This window comes from Chiloscyllium plagiosum, chromosome 5, assembly GCF_004010195.1.
Source record: "Chiloscyllium plagiosum isolate BGI_BamShark_2017 chromosome 5, ASM401019v2, whole genome shotgun sequence".
Classification (NCBI taxonomy): Eukaryota; Metazoa; Chordata; class Chondrichthyes; order Orectolobiformes; family Hemiscylliidae; genus Chiloscyllium; species Chiloscyllium plagiosum.
Window position 1 is genome coordinate 63151285 of NC_057714.1, and position 18863 is coordinate 63170147.

At 41.4% G+C, this 18863-nt stretch overlaps 1 protein-coding gene across 1 annotated transcript in view; it reads left to right on the top strand.

Moving 5' to 3' along the window:
* LOC122549935 (inactive phospholipase C-like protein 2) overlaps positions 1 to 18863 on the top strand; it is a 131250-nt gene that overhangs the window by 47993 nt on the left and 64394 nt on the right. The window contains exon 2 of the mRNA XM_043690186.1: positions 8023 to 8223. Coding sequence (XP_043546121.1) covers positions 8023 to 8223 — 201 coding nt within the window. The remainder of the gene's footprint in view (positions 1 to 8022; positions 8224 to 18863) is intronic.

Genomic DNA, 18863 nt, shown 5'->3' on the forward strand with positions numbered 1-18863 from the left:
AATATTGCATGCAACTCTGGTCTCCTTCCTATCGGAAAGATGTTGTGAAACTTGAAAGGGTTCAGAAAAGATTTACAAGGATGTTACCAGGGTTGGAGAATTTGAGCTATAGGGGGAGGCTGAACAGGCTGGGGCTGTTTTCCCTGGAGTGTTGGAGGCTGAGGGGTGACCATATAGAGGTCTACAAAATTATGAGGGGCATGGATAGGATAAATAGGCAAAGTTCTTTCCCTGGCGTCGGGAAGTCCAGAACTAGAGGGCATAGGTTTAGGGTGAGAGGGGAAAGATATACATAGGTTTAGGGTGAGAGGGGAAAGATATAAAAGAGACCTAAGGGGCAACGTTTTCACGCAGAATGAGCTGCCAGAGGAAGTGGTGGAGGTTGGTACAATTGCAACATTTAAGAGGCATTTGTATGGGTTTATGAATAGGAAGAGTTTGAAGGGATATGGGCCGGGTGCTGGCAGGTGGGACTAGATTGGGTTGGATATCTGGTTGGCATGGATGGGTTGGACCAAAGGGTCTGTTTCTATGCTGTACATCTCTATGACTCTATGACCACTCCCAGGAGCTTGACACACTCCACTCATTCCACCTCTGTGCTGTTAATGTGTAGGGGGGCATGAGTAACATCCCGCCGAAAGTCAATAATGTGTTCCTCGGTTTTGCTGGCATTGACAGCTAGGTTGTTCTCAGTGCACCATTTTTCCAGGTCTTCCACCTCCCGTCAAGTCTGTTTCGTCGCCATCTGAGATTCGACCGGCTATGGTGGTGTCATCAGCGAACTTGCAAATGGCATTAGTCTGGTATATGGCGATGCAGTCATGGGTATGCAATGAGTAGAGTAGGGGGCTGAGTGTACACTCCGGGGGGGCTCCAGTGTTGAATGTTAGTGAGGATATTACTGATTGTGGCCTGTCGGTCAGGAAATGGGGGATTCAGTTGCAGAGAGTGGGGCATAGTCCAAGCTTACTAAGTTTGAATTTAATTCAGTCATGGGTTTTGAACTGGTGTCTGCAGGGCATTAAACAGGATTTCTGAATGATCACACCATGAGTTGTGGTCCACCATTATTTGATTTTACACTTGCAATTACCAAATGAGATACTGCTCCTGTGAATATGTTGTGGGAGAGGTGAGAGGCTAGATATACATGTGAAACACCAGATAGCCAGGGTGGGGATCAAGATATGGCATGCCCCTCTGGAGGACAATGTTGCATGCATTTCTCTGTAGGGACCTCAAGTCCTTAAAGGAGGCATTCTACAAAATAATGCTATACAGAATGAAATGAATGGTTAAATGAACCTGTCAGAAGTCAGTCAATATTTAAAAGCACAGACAAATTTTGCACCAACTTGGGATAAGGCTTGAGTCTCCCCTTGATCAAAATGGTGGGTAATTGTGTTAGGTCATCAGATGCAGCATCATGTACGCAATGTCAAATCTTCCATGACGGCACATTAGACAGGTATTAGTTTCCCCATTATCTGAGTGCTACAGTACACGTTCAGCTTTCTGTCACACAAATGCACTTTGTACAATCATTGCTGTGGCTTACAGTGTGAAAAGAAGTTTACAGAGGTCACACCAATCCAGAAATTCATCCTCCAACAAATTAGTAAGATTGCTGACATCCATGGTGGGGAAATCATTGTAGGGATTCTATGTGGAAACAGGCCCTTTGGCCCAACCAGTCCACACCCACCCAGACCCATTCTCCTACCCCATTACTCTACATTTCCCCTGATTAATGCACCTAACCTACACATCCCTAAACACTACGGGCAATTTAGCATGGCCAGTTCACCGAACCTGCACATCTTTGGACTGTGGGAGAAAACCGGAGCACCCGGAGGAAACCCACTCAGACACTGAGAGAACGTGCAAACTCCACACAAACAGTTGCCTGAGGCTGGAACCGAACCAGAGTCCCTGGCGCCGTGAGACAGCAGTGCGAACCACTGAGCCACCGTGCTGCCGGTGGGTTGTGTCAAAATAAAACTGAACCTGTTGTCCATTCACCCTCTCATGCCTGCTATTCCAGCAGAGCGCTTGAGTAGCTGCCACACCATGCCTGTAGATGTTGGCAAATTTGATCAAATATGAAAAGCTCTAAACACTTGTCAAATAATTACCGACAGCCACAGTAAATATCAACCAGCAACTAATCTATAAGTATTTGTTGGTGCATTTAATTAGCATTTAGTTCTTTAATTTGGAGGTATGGAACAAATATTGTATTTCCAAATTTTTGGATGATACGCTAAGTGGGAATGTATGTTTTGAGGAATATACAAAGTGGCTGCAGGAAAATTAGTGAATAGACAAGAACATGGCAAATGGAATATAATGTGAAAAAATGTGAGGTTAGTAGGAGGAACAGATGTATAGAGTATTTCCTAAATGGTAAGAAATGTAAAAGTGTAGATGTACAAAGGGATCTAGGTGTTCTTGCTGATTAGTCACTGAAGACTAATATGGAGGTACAGCAAACTATTAGGAAGGCTAATGGAATGTTAGCTTTTACTGCAAGAGAATTTGAGTCGAGGAGTAGTGAAGTCTTGCTTCAGTTGTATAGGAACCTAGTTAACTGCATGTGGAGTAGTGTGTACAGTATTGGCCTCCTTATCTCAGGAAAGGTATTATTGCCATAGAAGGAATGCAATGAATGTTCACCAGATTTGTTCCCAGGATGACAGAATTGTCCTATGAAGATGGATTGGGATAACTGGACTTGCATTCTCTAGATTTTCAGAGAATGAGAGGCAGTGTCAAAACTTACAAAATATTTAAAGGGACAGACCAGGAAGATGCAGGTAAGATGTTTCCCCTGGTTGGAGTGACTAGAATCAAGGAGCACAATTTAAAAATAAGGAGGATGCCACTTAGGTCCAAGATGAGTTTTATTCAGACAGTTAGGTAACCTTTGGAAGTTTCTGCCACAGGCAGCTGTGGAGGCAAAGTCTGGTGATATTTAAAGTAAAAATTGATACATTTCCATCTACCTGTGATATAGGGTTATGGTGATGGGGTGAGTAAAAGGCATTAAAATGTTTGATCAGCAATGATCTTATTGAATGGCAGGATGGATTTGATAGACTGAACAGTTTATTCCTTTTCTTCTGTTCCATGATCAATATGACAAATGGCACAACATTTCCACACTGAGAATAGTTATTTTGAAAGTGAAGTTTGTATAATCATATAGTATAGAGAAAAACATTCAACCTTTTGTGCCTGCTCTGGCTTTTTGAGAGAGCTGTGCTGTTAGTCCCACTCCTCTGCACTTACCCTTTTTTTTCTTTTTAAAGTATTCATCCACTTCCCTTTTGAAAATTATTTTTGAATCTTCACCCACCATCCTTTCAGGCATTGGACTCCAGATGAACAGTGAAATTCTTTTTGGAAAAAAAAGTCAAATTACAAATGCAATTTCAACTCACTAATGGTACAGCAGTTTTTAATGGATCCCTTGTGCTACAGGGCAATAATTTCTCTATCAAGTTATTGATTTTTCCATAAAGTAGGAACACATAGTGTTGTTCCAAAGACTGTCTTACTGCTGCTAGGGAATTTCTGCACATTACAGATGCCAGTGGGACTGGCTGAATTTGAGATTGTGTTGTAATAATTAATTTTGCAGTTGTAGGTTAATTCTAGAGGGCATTTAATTTGCCTTTATTCTGTACGTTCAAGGTACATGCATATCGAACAGACTTCCGGCTACACTGAAGCATTGGCTAATTTTCTGTGCAACATTCTGAGCAAATGTTAAACTGCTAGAGTTATTGTATAATAGAACAGAAATAGAAGCTTTTTTCTGTTATTTTATTTAATATATTCAGATTTTAAATATTTATAGTATAAAGTAGCAGTATTTTAAAAGATTAGTTTTAGTCACCTTTTCTCTTTCAACCTTAAATCCAGTATTTTCATATGCCCAACTATACTTTTATTGGGAATGTAGAACAAATTTTCCTGCAGGCTGATCCCTCTTCTAACTCTTGCTGAGAATGTGTAATAGCGAGAACTGCAGATGCTAAAGGTCAGAGTCTGAAAGTATGGTGCTGGAAAAGCACAGCAGGTCAGGCAGGAGAATCAACATTGTGGGCATAAGCCCTTCATCAGCAATGTGGAGGGGGAAGGGTGCCGTGGGGGTGGGGCAAGGGAAGGTAACTGAGAAGGCGGTAGGTAGATGCAAGTTGGGGGTGATGGTGATAGGTTGGAGGGGAGGGTAGAGCAGAAAAGTGGGAAGGAAAATGCATAGGTAGGACACAGCAAGAGGGCAGTGCCAAGTTGGAGGTGGGTCTAAGATGAGATGGGGGAGAGGAGATAAGGTAGCAGGTGAGGTCGACATTGATGCCATGTGGTTGGAGTGTTTCAAAGCGGAAGATTAAGCATCTTCCTCCAGGCGTCAGATGGCTTAGATTTGGTGATGGAGGAGGCCCAGGACTTCCACCACCTTGGTGGAGTGCGATGGGGAATTGAAGTGGTCGGCCACAGGGCAGTGGGTTATTTAGTCCCCCAGAGATGTTCCCTGATACATTCCTTGAGTTGGTGTCCTGTCTCCCCGATGTAGAGGAGACCGCATCGAGCGCAACAAGTAGATGAGATGTTTGGATGTGCAGGAAAATCTCTGTTAGATGTGGAAGGATCCTTTGGGGCCTTGGATGGAGGTGAGGGGGGAGGGGTGGGCGCAGGTTTTACACCTCTTGCGACAGCAAGGTAAGGTGCCAGAAGTGGAGAGTGGGTTGGTGGGGGGTGTGGACCAAACAAGGGAATTGCGGAGGCAATGGTCCCTGCGGAATGCTGATAGGGTTGGGGAGGGAAATATATCTCTGGTGGTAGGGTCTGATTACGGGTGGCAGAAATGGCGGAGAATGATGTGCTGTATCCGGAGATTGGTGGAGGTGGAAGGTGGGGTTCAAGGGCGAAGGTGCGGGAAGTGGTGGAGATATGCTGGAACCTATAATAGGCCATCTAATTATCAAGCCAGCTGGGAAAAAGTGATGTTTGTATGAAAATTTCAACCTGATCTGAGGCCAGTGTTTGTTGTATTTTGTTATTGATTTTTAACTTTTTTTTCCACTGCCTGCTTGTAATTAGACATGGTATAGTTTGTTTCAGTACCTGTGCTAGGAATAGTCAAATATTTATCAAGGATTTTTTTCATTGTACTTATAAAATTACAGCTGCTGGAGATGATAGTGCAGTGGTGATGTCTCTGGCCTGGTATTTCAGAGATGCAAGCTAATTCTCTGGGGCAATGAGCTCAAATAAATTCAATTAATTTCCCTTCTCGTTCATAAATTGCCTTATGGGAAGGAAATTTACTATCTATAACTTGTACCTGCCATTTACACCACAGTAATGTGGTTGACTTTAACTGCTCTCTGAAATGAACTGGCAAACCAGTCAGATCAAGGGCAGTTAGGAAAGGGCAACAAATGCTGGCCTTGCAATGATGCACACATCTCATGGAGTGTTAAATAAGTGTACGTAGCAAATTCAGTTCCATCGCCTCTGCGGGTATTCAGTCTGTTCAAGCTAAGCTGTAGTACAAATGAATAGTTTCATAACAGCAATATAACTGTTTAGAAAATAGCATTATGCTGTACGTGTTGGTGATGAGCTGAGGTGACATGACAAGTTCATATTCTCTCCATCACAAAGACTACCTGAGCAACATTATCCAAAACCAGTATGTCTTATTCCATCTGTCATTAAAAAGCTCATCCATACCTTCAACATCACCAGGTTTGATAAGCCAATTTTAGCCCTAACTAGCCTCCAAATTCTGCTGCTGATTTCCTACCTTGGCAAAAATTCATCTCATCTATCACGCAACCTTTGTAGTTCACATTCCCAAAATGGCTTCTCTCCAAAATACTCATGTTTGTGTTCAAATTGGCCATGCCTATAAGGCAGACGACAGGAATATGATGAAATGCTCAACTCTTAACTGGATGAGTACAGCTCTTGCAACACTGAAGAAGACAACGTGGCACACTTGATTGGCACATAACCAACCACCACCTTCAACATTCACTCCATTCACAACCAACACAGACATAGCACTATGTATCATCTACAAGATGCACTTCAGCAACTCACGAAGGTTCCTTTGATAGCACCTTCCAAACCTGTGACCTCAGCCATCTTAAAAGACTAAGGCAACAAATGCCTGGGAGCACCATCACATGCAAGTTCTCCTCCAAGCAATACACCATTCTGGCTTGGAATAGATCACCATTCCTTCACTATCACTGGGTCAAAACCTAGAACTCCCTCCCGTAAAGCATTGTGGATGTACTAATGCTTTGGGGACTGCAACATTTAAGAAGGCCGCAACCTACCAATGCCTTTTCAAAGGAAATTAGGGATGGGCAATAAATGTTGGTGTAGCCATAGAATACATTTCTGGTATATTCGCAATGGCAACACTTCTATCAATCTATGTACACTTGCCAATCAATCAGTAATCACTTTTCATACAATCTAAATGTTGTTTTACTTTGGTATTTCATGTTAATTGACATGATGTGAGTACAAGATGAAAAACTTGAACAAAATTTAGCTTTCTTTAGCAACACTCAAGAATAAGTTTCATTGTCTCGTTGCTTCAGATCTCCTCTTAACTTTCTCTTCAAGGAAAACATCCTCACCTTCTCCATTCTATCTTCAGAACTGAAATTCCTCATCCCCGGAACCATTCTCATCAACCTCTTCTGCACTTTTTCCGATCGTCAGATCCTTCTGAAAGCACAGTGTCCAACTGAGGCTGAAATAGTGTCTTAAACAAGTTCATCATAATCGCTTTATCATGTCTTTGTACTGCATACCTCTTTTAATGAAGCCCAGGGTAATGTAGACTTTATTGACTCATCTCTCATCCTGACCAGCCACCTTTGATGACTTATACACCTGTACATCTAGATTCCTGTGCTCCTTCACCCGATTTACAAGTTTACCCTTCATTTTATATTGTTTTTCTGTGTACTTTCTACCAAACTGTATCACCCACACTTATTATTGAACTTAATAGAGGCAACGGCCTAGTGGTATTATCACTGGACTGTTAATCCAGAGACACCGGTAATGTTCCACGGATCCGAGTTCAAATCATACCATGGCTGATGGTGGAATTTGAATTCAATAGATATCTGGAATTAAGAATCTAATGACTACTATAAATCCATTGCCAGTTGGCAGAAAAAAAACCTCATTTGGTTCACGAATGTCCTTCAGGGAAGGAAGTCTGCCATCCTTACCTGGTCTGGCCTACATGTGACTCCAGACCCACAACAAAGTGGTTGACTCACAACTGCCCTCTGGACAATTAGGGATGGGCAATAAATGCTGCCCAGCCAGCGACACCCTCATCCTGTTACAAAATTTTTAAAAAACTTAATCTGCCACCATTCCGCCTATTTGTCGATATCTTTCTGAAGTTCTACACTAACCTTCTCTCACTTTTATAATGGTTCCAGGTTTAGTACCGTATGCATTTTAAATTTCACAGCTACCAAATGGGATTTGGACTCCGTTTTCATCATTTCCCAATTCTCTGGATTTCACATCTTGTAACCTTACCACTTAGCTACTATATTGAAGATTAAAGATTTGAATACATGAATGACTCTGGGCTTTTGAATCCAGTAATGTTGCTATTATATGACCATCTCCCCCTCTTAATGAATAAATAATAATAATTAATTAAATAATAGCAATCAATTTCTTTCAAGGTCTAACTGTATAATAGTAATGTTATGATTATTCTGTACTGAATTGTCTGCAACTAGAGGAAGGTATTTTTGACTTTTGTGATTTATGGCGACCTGGGCTCCAGAAATACAGTACGTGGGAATTGTCCTGATCAGATTTTTAGAACTTTATGAAATTATTATTCCAATTGATATCTGGCTGTATATTCTTTGCAGTAAGATTTGGATGTAAAATGATATTTATAAGTTATTTACAATTTCAAATTGTTGATTTTACTTTATTTTCCTTTTTCAGAATGCAATAGTTTCTTTCAAAGAAATATGTGGCCTGTCCCCAGTTTCTAATCTAATACAGTGCTTTATGGCATTGTCGACATTTCTGAACAATGATAATATACCTATTGTCATATTGAACCTAAAAGATGATTACCCTTCAATGGAGCCACAAGGAGTAATCCCAGAAGTCCTGAAGAAAGTCGTTACTGCATATGATGTTGTAAGTAGCCAACCAAACCTACACCCATTTCTACATTAAAGCAAGCGATGTTGCGTGTCTTAGGCATTCGGGCACAAAACCTCCACATATGTTTAGGGTACAGCATTGACTTTATGTAATGTAATCACATTATTTCCTGCTATCTGTGCAGCACTGTTGAATTATATATAGCATTTGATAATTATTTTCACACTTACTGTAAAACATATCTATTCACTGCAGGTGTCAAAAATAAATACTTTATTGTTGTGAGTTAATGAAGCGACGTGCTTGACCTTTAATTGCCCCTGGAATGGGCTAGCAAGCAATTCTGGTTGTATCAAAACCTCCAGAAAGCCAAAAGAAAAGAAAACTGTCAGACAGACCATGTACATTGATCTCAGCATCAGAAGTGACATTAGCAAACCCAGTCCTGTCCACTGTGCACAGTCCTCCTAACATCTGGGGACATGCACCAAAATTGGAGTGCTGTCCCACAGATGTGTTAAGCAAAAGCATGAAGTGGCTGTATTTACAGAATTATACCTTGCAATGTCCTGGACGTGATCATCAGATTCCCAGGCTATGTTCTGTTCCACTGGCAGGGCAGACTCACCAGAGATAATAGGACAATGGTATGTCAGGAAGGAGTTACTCTAGGAGTCCTCAATATTGACTCCACAAAATCTCATGGCATTAAATCAAACATGGATGAAGAAATGTACTGTTCATTACCACTATCGCCATCCATCAGCTGTTGAATTGGTATTCTCTCATGTTGAACTCCACTTTGTAAACACTGAGGATAGCTAGGGCACAGAACGTATAGAATAATTGGGGGATTTCACTGTCTGTCCTCGAGTGGACATCATCTATCGCATTCTTAAAGGCATAGCTGCTCAATTGCATCTTCAGCAGATGGTGAAGCAATCAACAGGAGCGAAAAAATCACTTTGTCACCGATGCTAGTGATAGTGTTGGGAGGAATGACCACTACGTAGTCTTTGTGATCCATCTTGTAGATCCATCTTCTGATTGAGGATACCATCCATTGTATTTTGTGAAATTATCATTGTGCTGGTGGGATAGACTTTGAACAAATCTAGCAATTCCATGAGACCATCCATGAGATGCTGTACATCAGCAGCAGAATTTTATTCAACTACTATGTGTAATCTCATGGCGCAGTATATCCCTCACCCTTCCATAACCATCAAATCAGGAGATCAGTGCTGTTTCAAAGAAGAAAGCAAGATGGCATGCCAAGAGCAACAACAAGCATACGTGAAACCGTGGTGTCAACTTGGTGATGCTACAACACAGGACTAGTTGTATGACTGTTATGGGGTAAATCCCTCTGCTCATTTAAACCTGACACACACACAAGCTACCCTAGTGCTGTACTCTGTTAAATTTCGAGAGGCAAAGAACTATTCCAGATTTCACTATTTGGAGTAAAAGTTAACAATTTTATTCTTTAAGTCCAACAGAGAACATTAAAACCACAACTATTTACAACTCCTTTCTCTTAATCTCCTTTATCTTCTACCTCCCACTCTACAATACTAGTCTGATTTTAGAAAAAAGTCCTGATTAAGATTTACGAAAAATAATCATGTTTCAAAACCAGCCAGTTTTGTCGATTCTCCTTTGTAGATTTTCCTCTGTATTTTCCTGCGTTGTCTTTTCTTCAGTCTTCTGCTGCACAACGTTTCATATGGACAGGTACCTTTCAGAGAACTGTTTGGCTAGCAGTCTGATTTTGTTGGTGCTCTTTGCAGTTTTCCCTCTACTGTTCAAAATGTCTCATTTTATACACCAAAACATTGGATCATTTCATTGGTTTGTTGTCATCCCAAGCAGTAAAATTCAAATTTGATTGGATTTTGGTCTCTGAGGCATAATTTAAACTGGCCGAATTTGAATTTGTTTGCATGGAAACACAGCACCAGCTATTTATGCCAACCAAATGTTGCATTTTTAGATTATTCAGCACATTCTGTGCTTTTAGTCCTTGCCAGCTTCCTCTCTCTCTTAAAGGTGCAGTACACACCTACACCTTCATAACAATGACAACCAGTGAAAGTAGCATGCAATAGACAAACCTGTAGCCAGTAGCTGAGCTCTAAGGTCTGCAGTCCTGCCACATCCAGTCATGAATGGTGGTGGACAACTAATGAGCTAACAGGAGGAAAAGGATCCACAAATATTCTCATCTTTATCCTCAGTGATCAGCACATTAGTGCAAAGGACAAGGGTGAACTATTTGCATCCATCTTTTCTGTCTCATCCTGCAATTATCAACCAATGTGATTCCGTCCATATGATATCAAGAAATAGCTAAAGGCACAGGATATTACAAAGGCTACAGGCTCTGACAACATTTTGGCAGCCATACTGAAGGCTTATGCTTCCGAATGTGCTGCACCACTAACCAAGCTGTTCAGTACAGCTACAACATTGGCGTCCTCCTGACAGTGTGGAAAATTGCCCAGATGTATCCTGTATGCAAAAAGCAGAATAAATCCAATGCAGCCAATTTACTCCCCTGTCAATCTATTCTCGTCATTAGAAAATTGAAGGAATGTTATCAAGCAGAAGTTGCAAAAGAATAACCTGCTCACTGATGTTCAGGCCACTCAGCTCCTGACATCATGAAAACCATGGACAAACGAGCTGAACCAGAGGTGATATTAAGGCCACATTTGACCAATTGTGTTATCAAGGAGCCCTAGCAAAATTGGAGTCGTTGGGAATTGAGGGAGAATTTTCTGCAGGTTTAAGCTACATTTAGAACAAAGGAAGATTGTTGGAAGGCATTCATCTCAGCTCCAGGACATCTCCATTCAAGGTAGTGCCTTGGGTCCAACAATCTTCAGCTGCTTCAATTCCTCCTTTCCATCATAAGGTCAGAAATCGGGATGTTCACCAATGCTTGCACAATGTTAGCATCATTCACGATTCCTCAGATACAGAAGTAGTCCATGTCCATATGCAGCAATTGTTAAGTGGCAAGTAAAACAGCCATAGAAGTGCCGAACAATGACCATCTCCAACAAGAGAAAATCTAATCACAGCCCTTTAAAATTCAAAGGTATTATCAATGCTAAATTTCTTACTGTCATCATCCTTGAGTTACCAGTGACCAGAAACTAAACTGTGCCATATAAATACTGTGGCTATAAGAGCAGGTCAAAGCTAACCACCTATCTTCACACTGTCCACCATTTACAAAGCCTAAGTCAGGAATATGCAGAGGAACCTTGATTATCGGAAGAACACAGGCGGGGAGCATTTTGTTTGGTTAATTGAATGCCGGATAACATAGTTTAGCCAAGCATCAGGACCTTGCAATCTTGCCAGATAATCTGATATTTGGATAATTGAATACTGGATAATCGAGGTTCCTCTGTAATTGAATCCTCTCATCTTGCCTTGATGAGTTCAACTTCAACAACACTCAAGTATTTAAACAGCATTCAGCAGAATGCTGCCTGCATGATTGGCAGCCTGTCCACCATCTAGAATGTGTTCACTCTGTTCTTCCCCAACACACAGTGGCAGTAGTATGTCCTGTTTACAAAATGTGCAGCAATAACCAATCAAGGCGCATTCAAAAGCACCATCCAAACAGCAAATTCTATTATCTAAAAGAAAAGGGTAACAAATGAATATGAACACCTGTTGCCCTCCAAACCTTAACCATCCTGTCTTGGAACTATTTTGCCATTTCATTATTGTCACTTGGTCAAAATCCTGGAATGACCATCGTAATAACACCATAGGTGTCCTTCACCCCAACAATTGCAGTGGTTTAAGAAAGCAACTCCCCATTACATTCTCCAGAATAATTGAGTACAGGCAATAACTGGTGGCGTAGGCAACATCCCAGAAATAAATGAAAAAAAAACAATTGCATACCCGAATCAACCTGGACCAAATATGAAAATGTGACTGGTTTCCAGGGTGATGTGCCCATTGGATTAGAGTTGGCCTTGATTAGCCTCAATCTAGGGCAATGTGGGAAAAGAAATGCATGGCTAGGGGGTGGCCGCTGCACCCACCTGCGCACTTCCCTCTGACTTTCTGACCCTTTCCCATGTTTGCCACCACATGAGGCCCAACCAAAAAACACTTGTTTTCTTGCCATGTAGACTACTGAAATCTAGGCATCCAGCAGTGATCTCCAAGATCCAGAAGTTGCTGTTCTTTGATTTCAGTATTATCGTACAGGATTTCACATTCAAGGGCTTGTGATTTAATGGAAAGATTTTAAGTGGTCTTTTTGAACATGATCTAGTGAGCTTTCTCATTGTGGGTGTGTGGAGCCTGTCAACAGAAGATGTCCACCCCCATACTTAGTGCGTGGTAAATTTCAGCCAAAGTTTCTATGCACTTAACTGCAGTCGAGTGCTCCATTAAATACTATATCACACTGACTTTGAGACACTATTTGCAGACTACATCTTACTGCAGGTTGGGTGATGGGCAGAGATATCCAAGTACCCCTATTTGCACATGTTAATGAGACTTGTGAATAATTATAATTGTTTTCATGGTCACTGCATTAGTTTGTACGTTTTCTCATGAACAACTTTAGCCTCCATCAATATTTGTCTACTCATCCTGCAGTATAATTAGAAACATCAAGCAACCAAGCTTAAACCAAGAACTGTGAATAAACATCTGAAACAAGAACAAAAATTGCTGAAGAAGCTCTGCAGGTCTGGCAGCATCTGTGGAGAGAGAAAAGAAATTACATTTTGAGTCCTGTGACCCTTCTTCAGAACTGATGGTGTATGCTATATATGCAGCACCTGGGAGTGTTGGTTGTGGGGTGGGTGGGGGTGTTTGGGAAAGGAGTGAGCAGATAGGAGAGGTTGGAGCCCAGAGAGAGAGAGAAAATTAGGCAGGCAACAGGGTGATTGATATTAAGACAGGGAAGAAGAAAACCTGATAACTGGGACCATTAGAGGGTGAAAATGGGTTGGCTGTTCTGAGTGCAGCCCATCTCATGACAGGGCCTGGGGTCTGAGGGTGGACAAAAGACATGGAATTAGGTGTTCAGTTTCTAAATTATTGAACTCTATATTGAGCCCCGAAGTCTGCAGGCCTCTCTTGGAAGCTGAAATGCTGCTCTTCAAGCTTGCACTGCAGCAGGCCCAAGTCAGAAATGTTGACCAGGAATCATGGTGGTGTGTTAAGAGCCAGGCAACTGGAGGCATGGGGTGGTTTTTTCAGACAGAATGAAGGTCTTCCATAAAGCAGTCTCCCAGTCTGCACTTCACCTCAAAAATGTAAGAGAGACCACTTTGTGAGCAGTGAATACAATAGACTAGATTATGTAAAGTGCAGACAGATCACTGCTTCACTTGGTTTGTATGGCCTGAACACTGGTACGTGAAGAGAGAGGAGGTAACTGGATAAGTGTTACACCTTCTGTAATTGAATGGGAAGGTGCCCTGAGGCTGTAGAGAGGTGTTGGGAGTGGAGAAGGAGTGACCAGGGTGTCTTGGAGAGAACGGTCCCTGTGGAAGGCTGACAAGGGAGGGAAGGGGATTATATGTATCCAGTTGGAGGTGGAGGAAATGATGTCTTACGATCTTTTGGATGCGGAGGCTTGTGGATGGAAAGTGAGAACCATGGGACCCGATCAGTGTTGGTTGGAGGAAAGCGAAGTGGTGAGGGCAGAAGTGTGGGAATTGGGTCGGACACAGCTAAGAGCCCTATCAAACACTGTGGTGAAGAATCCTTGGTTGAGGATAAAGGTTGCCACTTCTGAATTCTCCTGTGGAAGGTGGCATCATCAGAACCGGTGTAACGGAGCAAGAGAAACTGGGTAATGGAGTAGAGTCTTTATGGGGTGTGTGCTTTCTACTCGCTAATATCAGTTCTGAAGATGGGTCACTGAACTTGAAACGTTAACTCTGAATTCTCTCAGCAGGTGCTGCCTGAACTGCTAAGTGTTTTTTAAATTCACTGTTGGGATGTAGGCGTTGCTGGATGACCAGCATTTATTGGCCATCCATAGTTGCACTTTTGAAGGTGGTGGTGAGCTGCTTTCTTGAACTTTTGCAGTCCACCCACTATAGATTGACCCACAATGCCCATGATTTTGACACAGTGACACTGAAGGAATGGTAATATGTTTCCAAGTCAGATGGTGAGTGGCTTGGAGGAGAACTTGCAAGTGGTGTGTTTCTCAAGCATCTTCTATTTTTGCATCAAGCAAATAATCCATCTCACGCAGATTTCCTGTGCTATGTCACTTTAAGAAATCCATGTCTGGTTTCAGTTTTAAATTGCTTTTTGAATTACTGCTATGCAGCAGTATGAATAAAGGAAGTGTTCAATATACTGTTTGTCTCTTGATAGATATTGCATTCAATATGATTGTTTTGATGAAGTAGCAAGTAATGAGTAAAAGGTGGATGATTTTGGAGATGATTTCCTTCCAAATAAACCTGTTGGACTATAACCTGGGTTGTTTGATTTTTAACTTCGCCCATCTCAATCCAACAGCAGCACTTCTACATCTTACCTTTATTTGAAAGACCTAGGACAGAGCTTTGGAGAGTCAATCTAAATGTTACTTGCCCTGATTTGTTGTGCACATTCCAGGTACAGAGATGTTTTCAGAAATTTCATTGTATTTATTAAGTTTGTCAGAACAAGTATACTTAATAGCAGTGTGTTTTTCAGTCAGTCCACTATGGGACACCGTCTTGCATTTCTGATTGACTGACTGGGGACATATCTCTTATTCTCTGCTTTTGTGTAAAGTTCTCCTGTTTTCCTACCTTATGATCCAAACCGCCAAGAATCATTACTTATTAACCCTTACTATCCATAACTGGCTGTAAATGGTCAGAGACATCCTGAGCTCTAATTGGCTCATCAATGCATGGACAACATATTATTAATCTCAGATTGGCAGTATATGCCAAATTCCTAAGGTTTTTGTGACAGAGTCCCACCTACTCCAGTGATGCATTATATCTCTGAACATGTGTCTATACCCAATTCCTAACTTAAAAATCACACAACACCAGGTTATAGTCTAACAGGTTTAATTGGAAGCACTAGGTTTCGGATCGCTGCTCCTTCGTCAGGTAGTTGCCCTGACAAAGGAGCGGCGCTCCAAAAGCTAGTGCTTCCAATTAAACCTGTTGGACTATAAGTTGGTGTTGTGTGATTTTTAACTTTGTACACCCCAGTCCAACACCGGCATCTCCACAGTATGACAATTCCTAACTGGTTTCCTTAAAAGTAATGGTGAACTTAGTGCAATCACTTCCTACTGTTTCCTGATGCATTCTTCTACCATCCAAGCATTTTGTAAAATCACTCCTTTTATATCAGCTTGTCTGTATCAACCTGCCATTTAGTAATCAGCAACGTGGCACCAATTTAGCCAATTAGGTGTCTTGTGACAAAGCTCACCTTTAACAAGGGTTATGCTGTTCTTGGCTTTTTTTTCCAGAGAAATCGCAAACTACACAGACTCCGAAACGTCTAGGATTGAAGGATTTTAGGGCTAATTTGATAATAGCTAACAGATACTGCCTCAGGCAGAAGTCCTTCAAGTTTTTAAAAAAAGAACACTCCTTCAATGAAAGGGGAGTGGCCAGTTCTCCCAGCTTACCTTTCTTTGGTTTGGTTTTAACAGTAATGTGGAAAAAGGGTGCAGGACCCACAGAAGCAGGTCCTGGCTGGTTCACTCTCTCTGTGACTTCTATCCTGTAAGAACCTGTGTTTGATTTTACCTTTTGTGCCAGGGGGTGTTTATGGGGATTGTTGCAAGTATTTGGAACAGCATCATTAAGTTGGAATGATCTGTTGGATTTTAATAGAGGTTAAGTTTTGTGTTATTCTGTTTTCTGTTGTTTGTGTTTCATTCAGTAATCTTGTAAATGAACTCTGTTTTGTTTAAGACAAAGTGGTTTGACCAGCATAATTTCTCCTGAAATATCCATTTTACACCTGCTTAAAACAACTTGCAAAGTTAGGGTCTGGGCTGCCTTCTTGAAATGTTTCTAGGGGGCTGGCCTGGTCTATGCTGAAAATGTGTTGCTGGAAAAGCGGAGCAGGTCAGGCAGCATCCAAGGAACAGGAGAATCGACGTTTCGGGCATAAGCCCTTTTCTGAAGAAGGGCTTATGCCCGAAACGTCGATTCTCCTGTTCCTTTGATGCTGCCTGACCTGCTGCGCTTTTCCAGCAACACATTTTCAGCTCTGATCTCCAGCATCTGCAGCCCTCACTTTCTCCTCGCTGGCCTGGTCTATAACAGTCTATCTAGGAATATGTAGTATCACCTTCAAGTGAATTAATACTATCCCAAATATCCTAATGCATGAAATGATTCTCCAAAGCCTATCAATATCTTTTAGTTACAAGAGCAATGTGTGATTCCACAACTGTTGATGCCTAAGCAAAATTAAATTTAAAATGATCATACAAGCTAATGTACATAGACCAGTTACATAAAGTTACGAAACTAAATAATTCAAAAACATAACATGTTCACATCTGTAGGCCTAAGTTTACATTAGCCTCAGCCATAAAAACAACCATAAAAACATGATCTTATTTTTGACCTGGGTCATAGGGCTATTTTCTTTTACAGAGAATGTTTTACGATTAAACAATATAGTTTATTTTCTCATTTGCTTAAGTCAAAATTCTTTGAAAGATAACTCAATCTGACAGCGTGAAATGTCTATTGTGTAATCTTTGAAATAACTCCACAGAGGGCAGTACCTCATCACCAAATTACCTATTATTTACACATGCATGGTACTTACACTGGCCCAGCTTCCTCAGTGTGAACAGAATCTCTAACCTTCTGTTTATATATGTCAGCCAGGGCTCCCTGATTGGGGCTGTTAACTTTGTCCAATCAGGGAACTCTTATTATGAGGTCCATCTGGATGACCTCGTTACAATCGCTCCAACCTTCATTACAGCTACTTAAAATCTGCTATCTTCTTTAGGACATGTATCCATGTTTGATTAATAGACTAAAAGTGGAAAGATGTTTATCTTTTGTGCTATTTCATCTATTTTCTGTTCTGTCATCCCTTCTGTTCCTTATGTATAAGTCTTCCTTACTTGCGCTTCCTGAATTAATAGGACTATTGATGTATTCTCGATAGGAGTGAGAGAGGCAGGGTAGTTGTCATGCGGGACTTCAACTATCCAAATATTGACTGGATCACTACAGTATGAGTACTATAGATGGGTCAGTTTTTGTCCAGTGTGTGCAGGAGGGCTTCCTGACACAGTATGTAGACAGACCTACAAGGGGCAAAGCCACATTAGATTTAGTACTGGGTAACGAGCCTGGCCAGGTGTTAGATTTGGAAGTAGGTGAGCACTTTGGAGACTGTGATCACAATTCTGTCAAGTTTACTTTAGTGATGGAAAGGGATAAGTGTACTCCACCGAGCAAGAGTTACAGCTGGGGGAAGGGAAATTACGATGCAATTAGGAAAGATTTAGGAAGCGTAGAATGGGGAAGGAAACTGCAGGGGATGAGCACATTAAAAAATGTGGAGCTTATTCAAGGAAAAGCTCCGGTGTGTCCTAGATAAGTACGTACCTATCAGGCAGGGAGGAAGATATAGAACGCGTGAGCTGTGGTTCACTAAGGAAGTGGAATCCCTGGTCCAGAAGAAGAAGAAGAAGGCTTATGTTAGGACAAAATGTGAAGACTCAGGGCGCTTGAGGGTTATAAGGAAGTCAGGAAAGACCTAAAAAGAGAGCTCAGAAGAGCGAAGAGGAGACATGAGAAGTTGTTGGCAGACAGGATCAGGGTTAACCCTCAGGCTTTCCATAGGTATGTCAGGAATAAAAGAATGACGAGAGTTAAATTAGGGCCAATCAAGGATAATAGTGGAAAGTTGTGTGTGGAGTCAGAGGAGATAGGGGAAGCACTAAATAAATTTTTATCTACAGTGTTCACTATAGAAAATGAAAATGTTGGCGAGGAAGATACAGAGATACTTGCATCTAGACTAGAAGAGATTGAGGTTCACAAGGAAGAGGTATTAGAAATACTGCAGAGTGTGAAAATAGACAAGTGCCCTGGGCCGGATGGGATCTATCCTAGGATCCTCTGGAAAACAAGAGAAGAGATTGCCGAGCCTTTAGCATTGATTTTCAAATCATCGTTGTCTACAGGAATAGTGCCTGAGGACTGGAGGATAGCAAATGTTCCCTTGTTCAAAAAGGATAGTAGAGACAACCCTGGTAATTACAGACCAGTGAGTCTCACTTCAGTTTTTGGTAAAGTGTTGGAAAAAGTTATAAGAGATAGGATTTATAACCATTTAGAAATCTGATCAGGGACAGTCAGCACGGTTTTGTGAAGGGTAGGTCGTGCCTAACGAATCTTATTGACTTTTTTGACAAAGTGACCAAACAGGTAGATGAGAGTAAACTGGTTGATGTGGTGTATATGGATTTCAGCAAAGCGTTCAATAAGGTTCCCCACAGTAGGCTATTATACAAAATGAGGAGGAATGGGATTGTGGGAGACATAGCAGTTTGGATCAGTAATTGGATTGCTGAAAGAAAACAGAGGGTTGTAGTTGATGGAACATGTTCATCTTGGTGTCCAGTTACTAGCGGTGTACCGCAAGGGTTGGTGTTGGGTCCA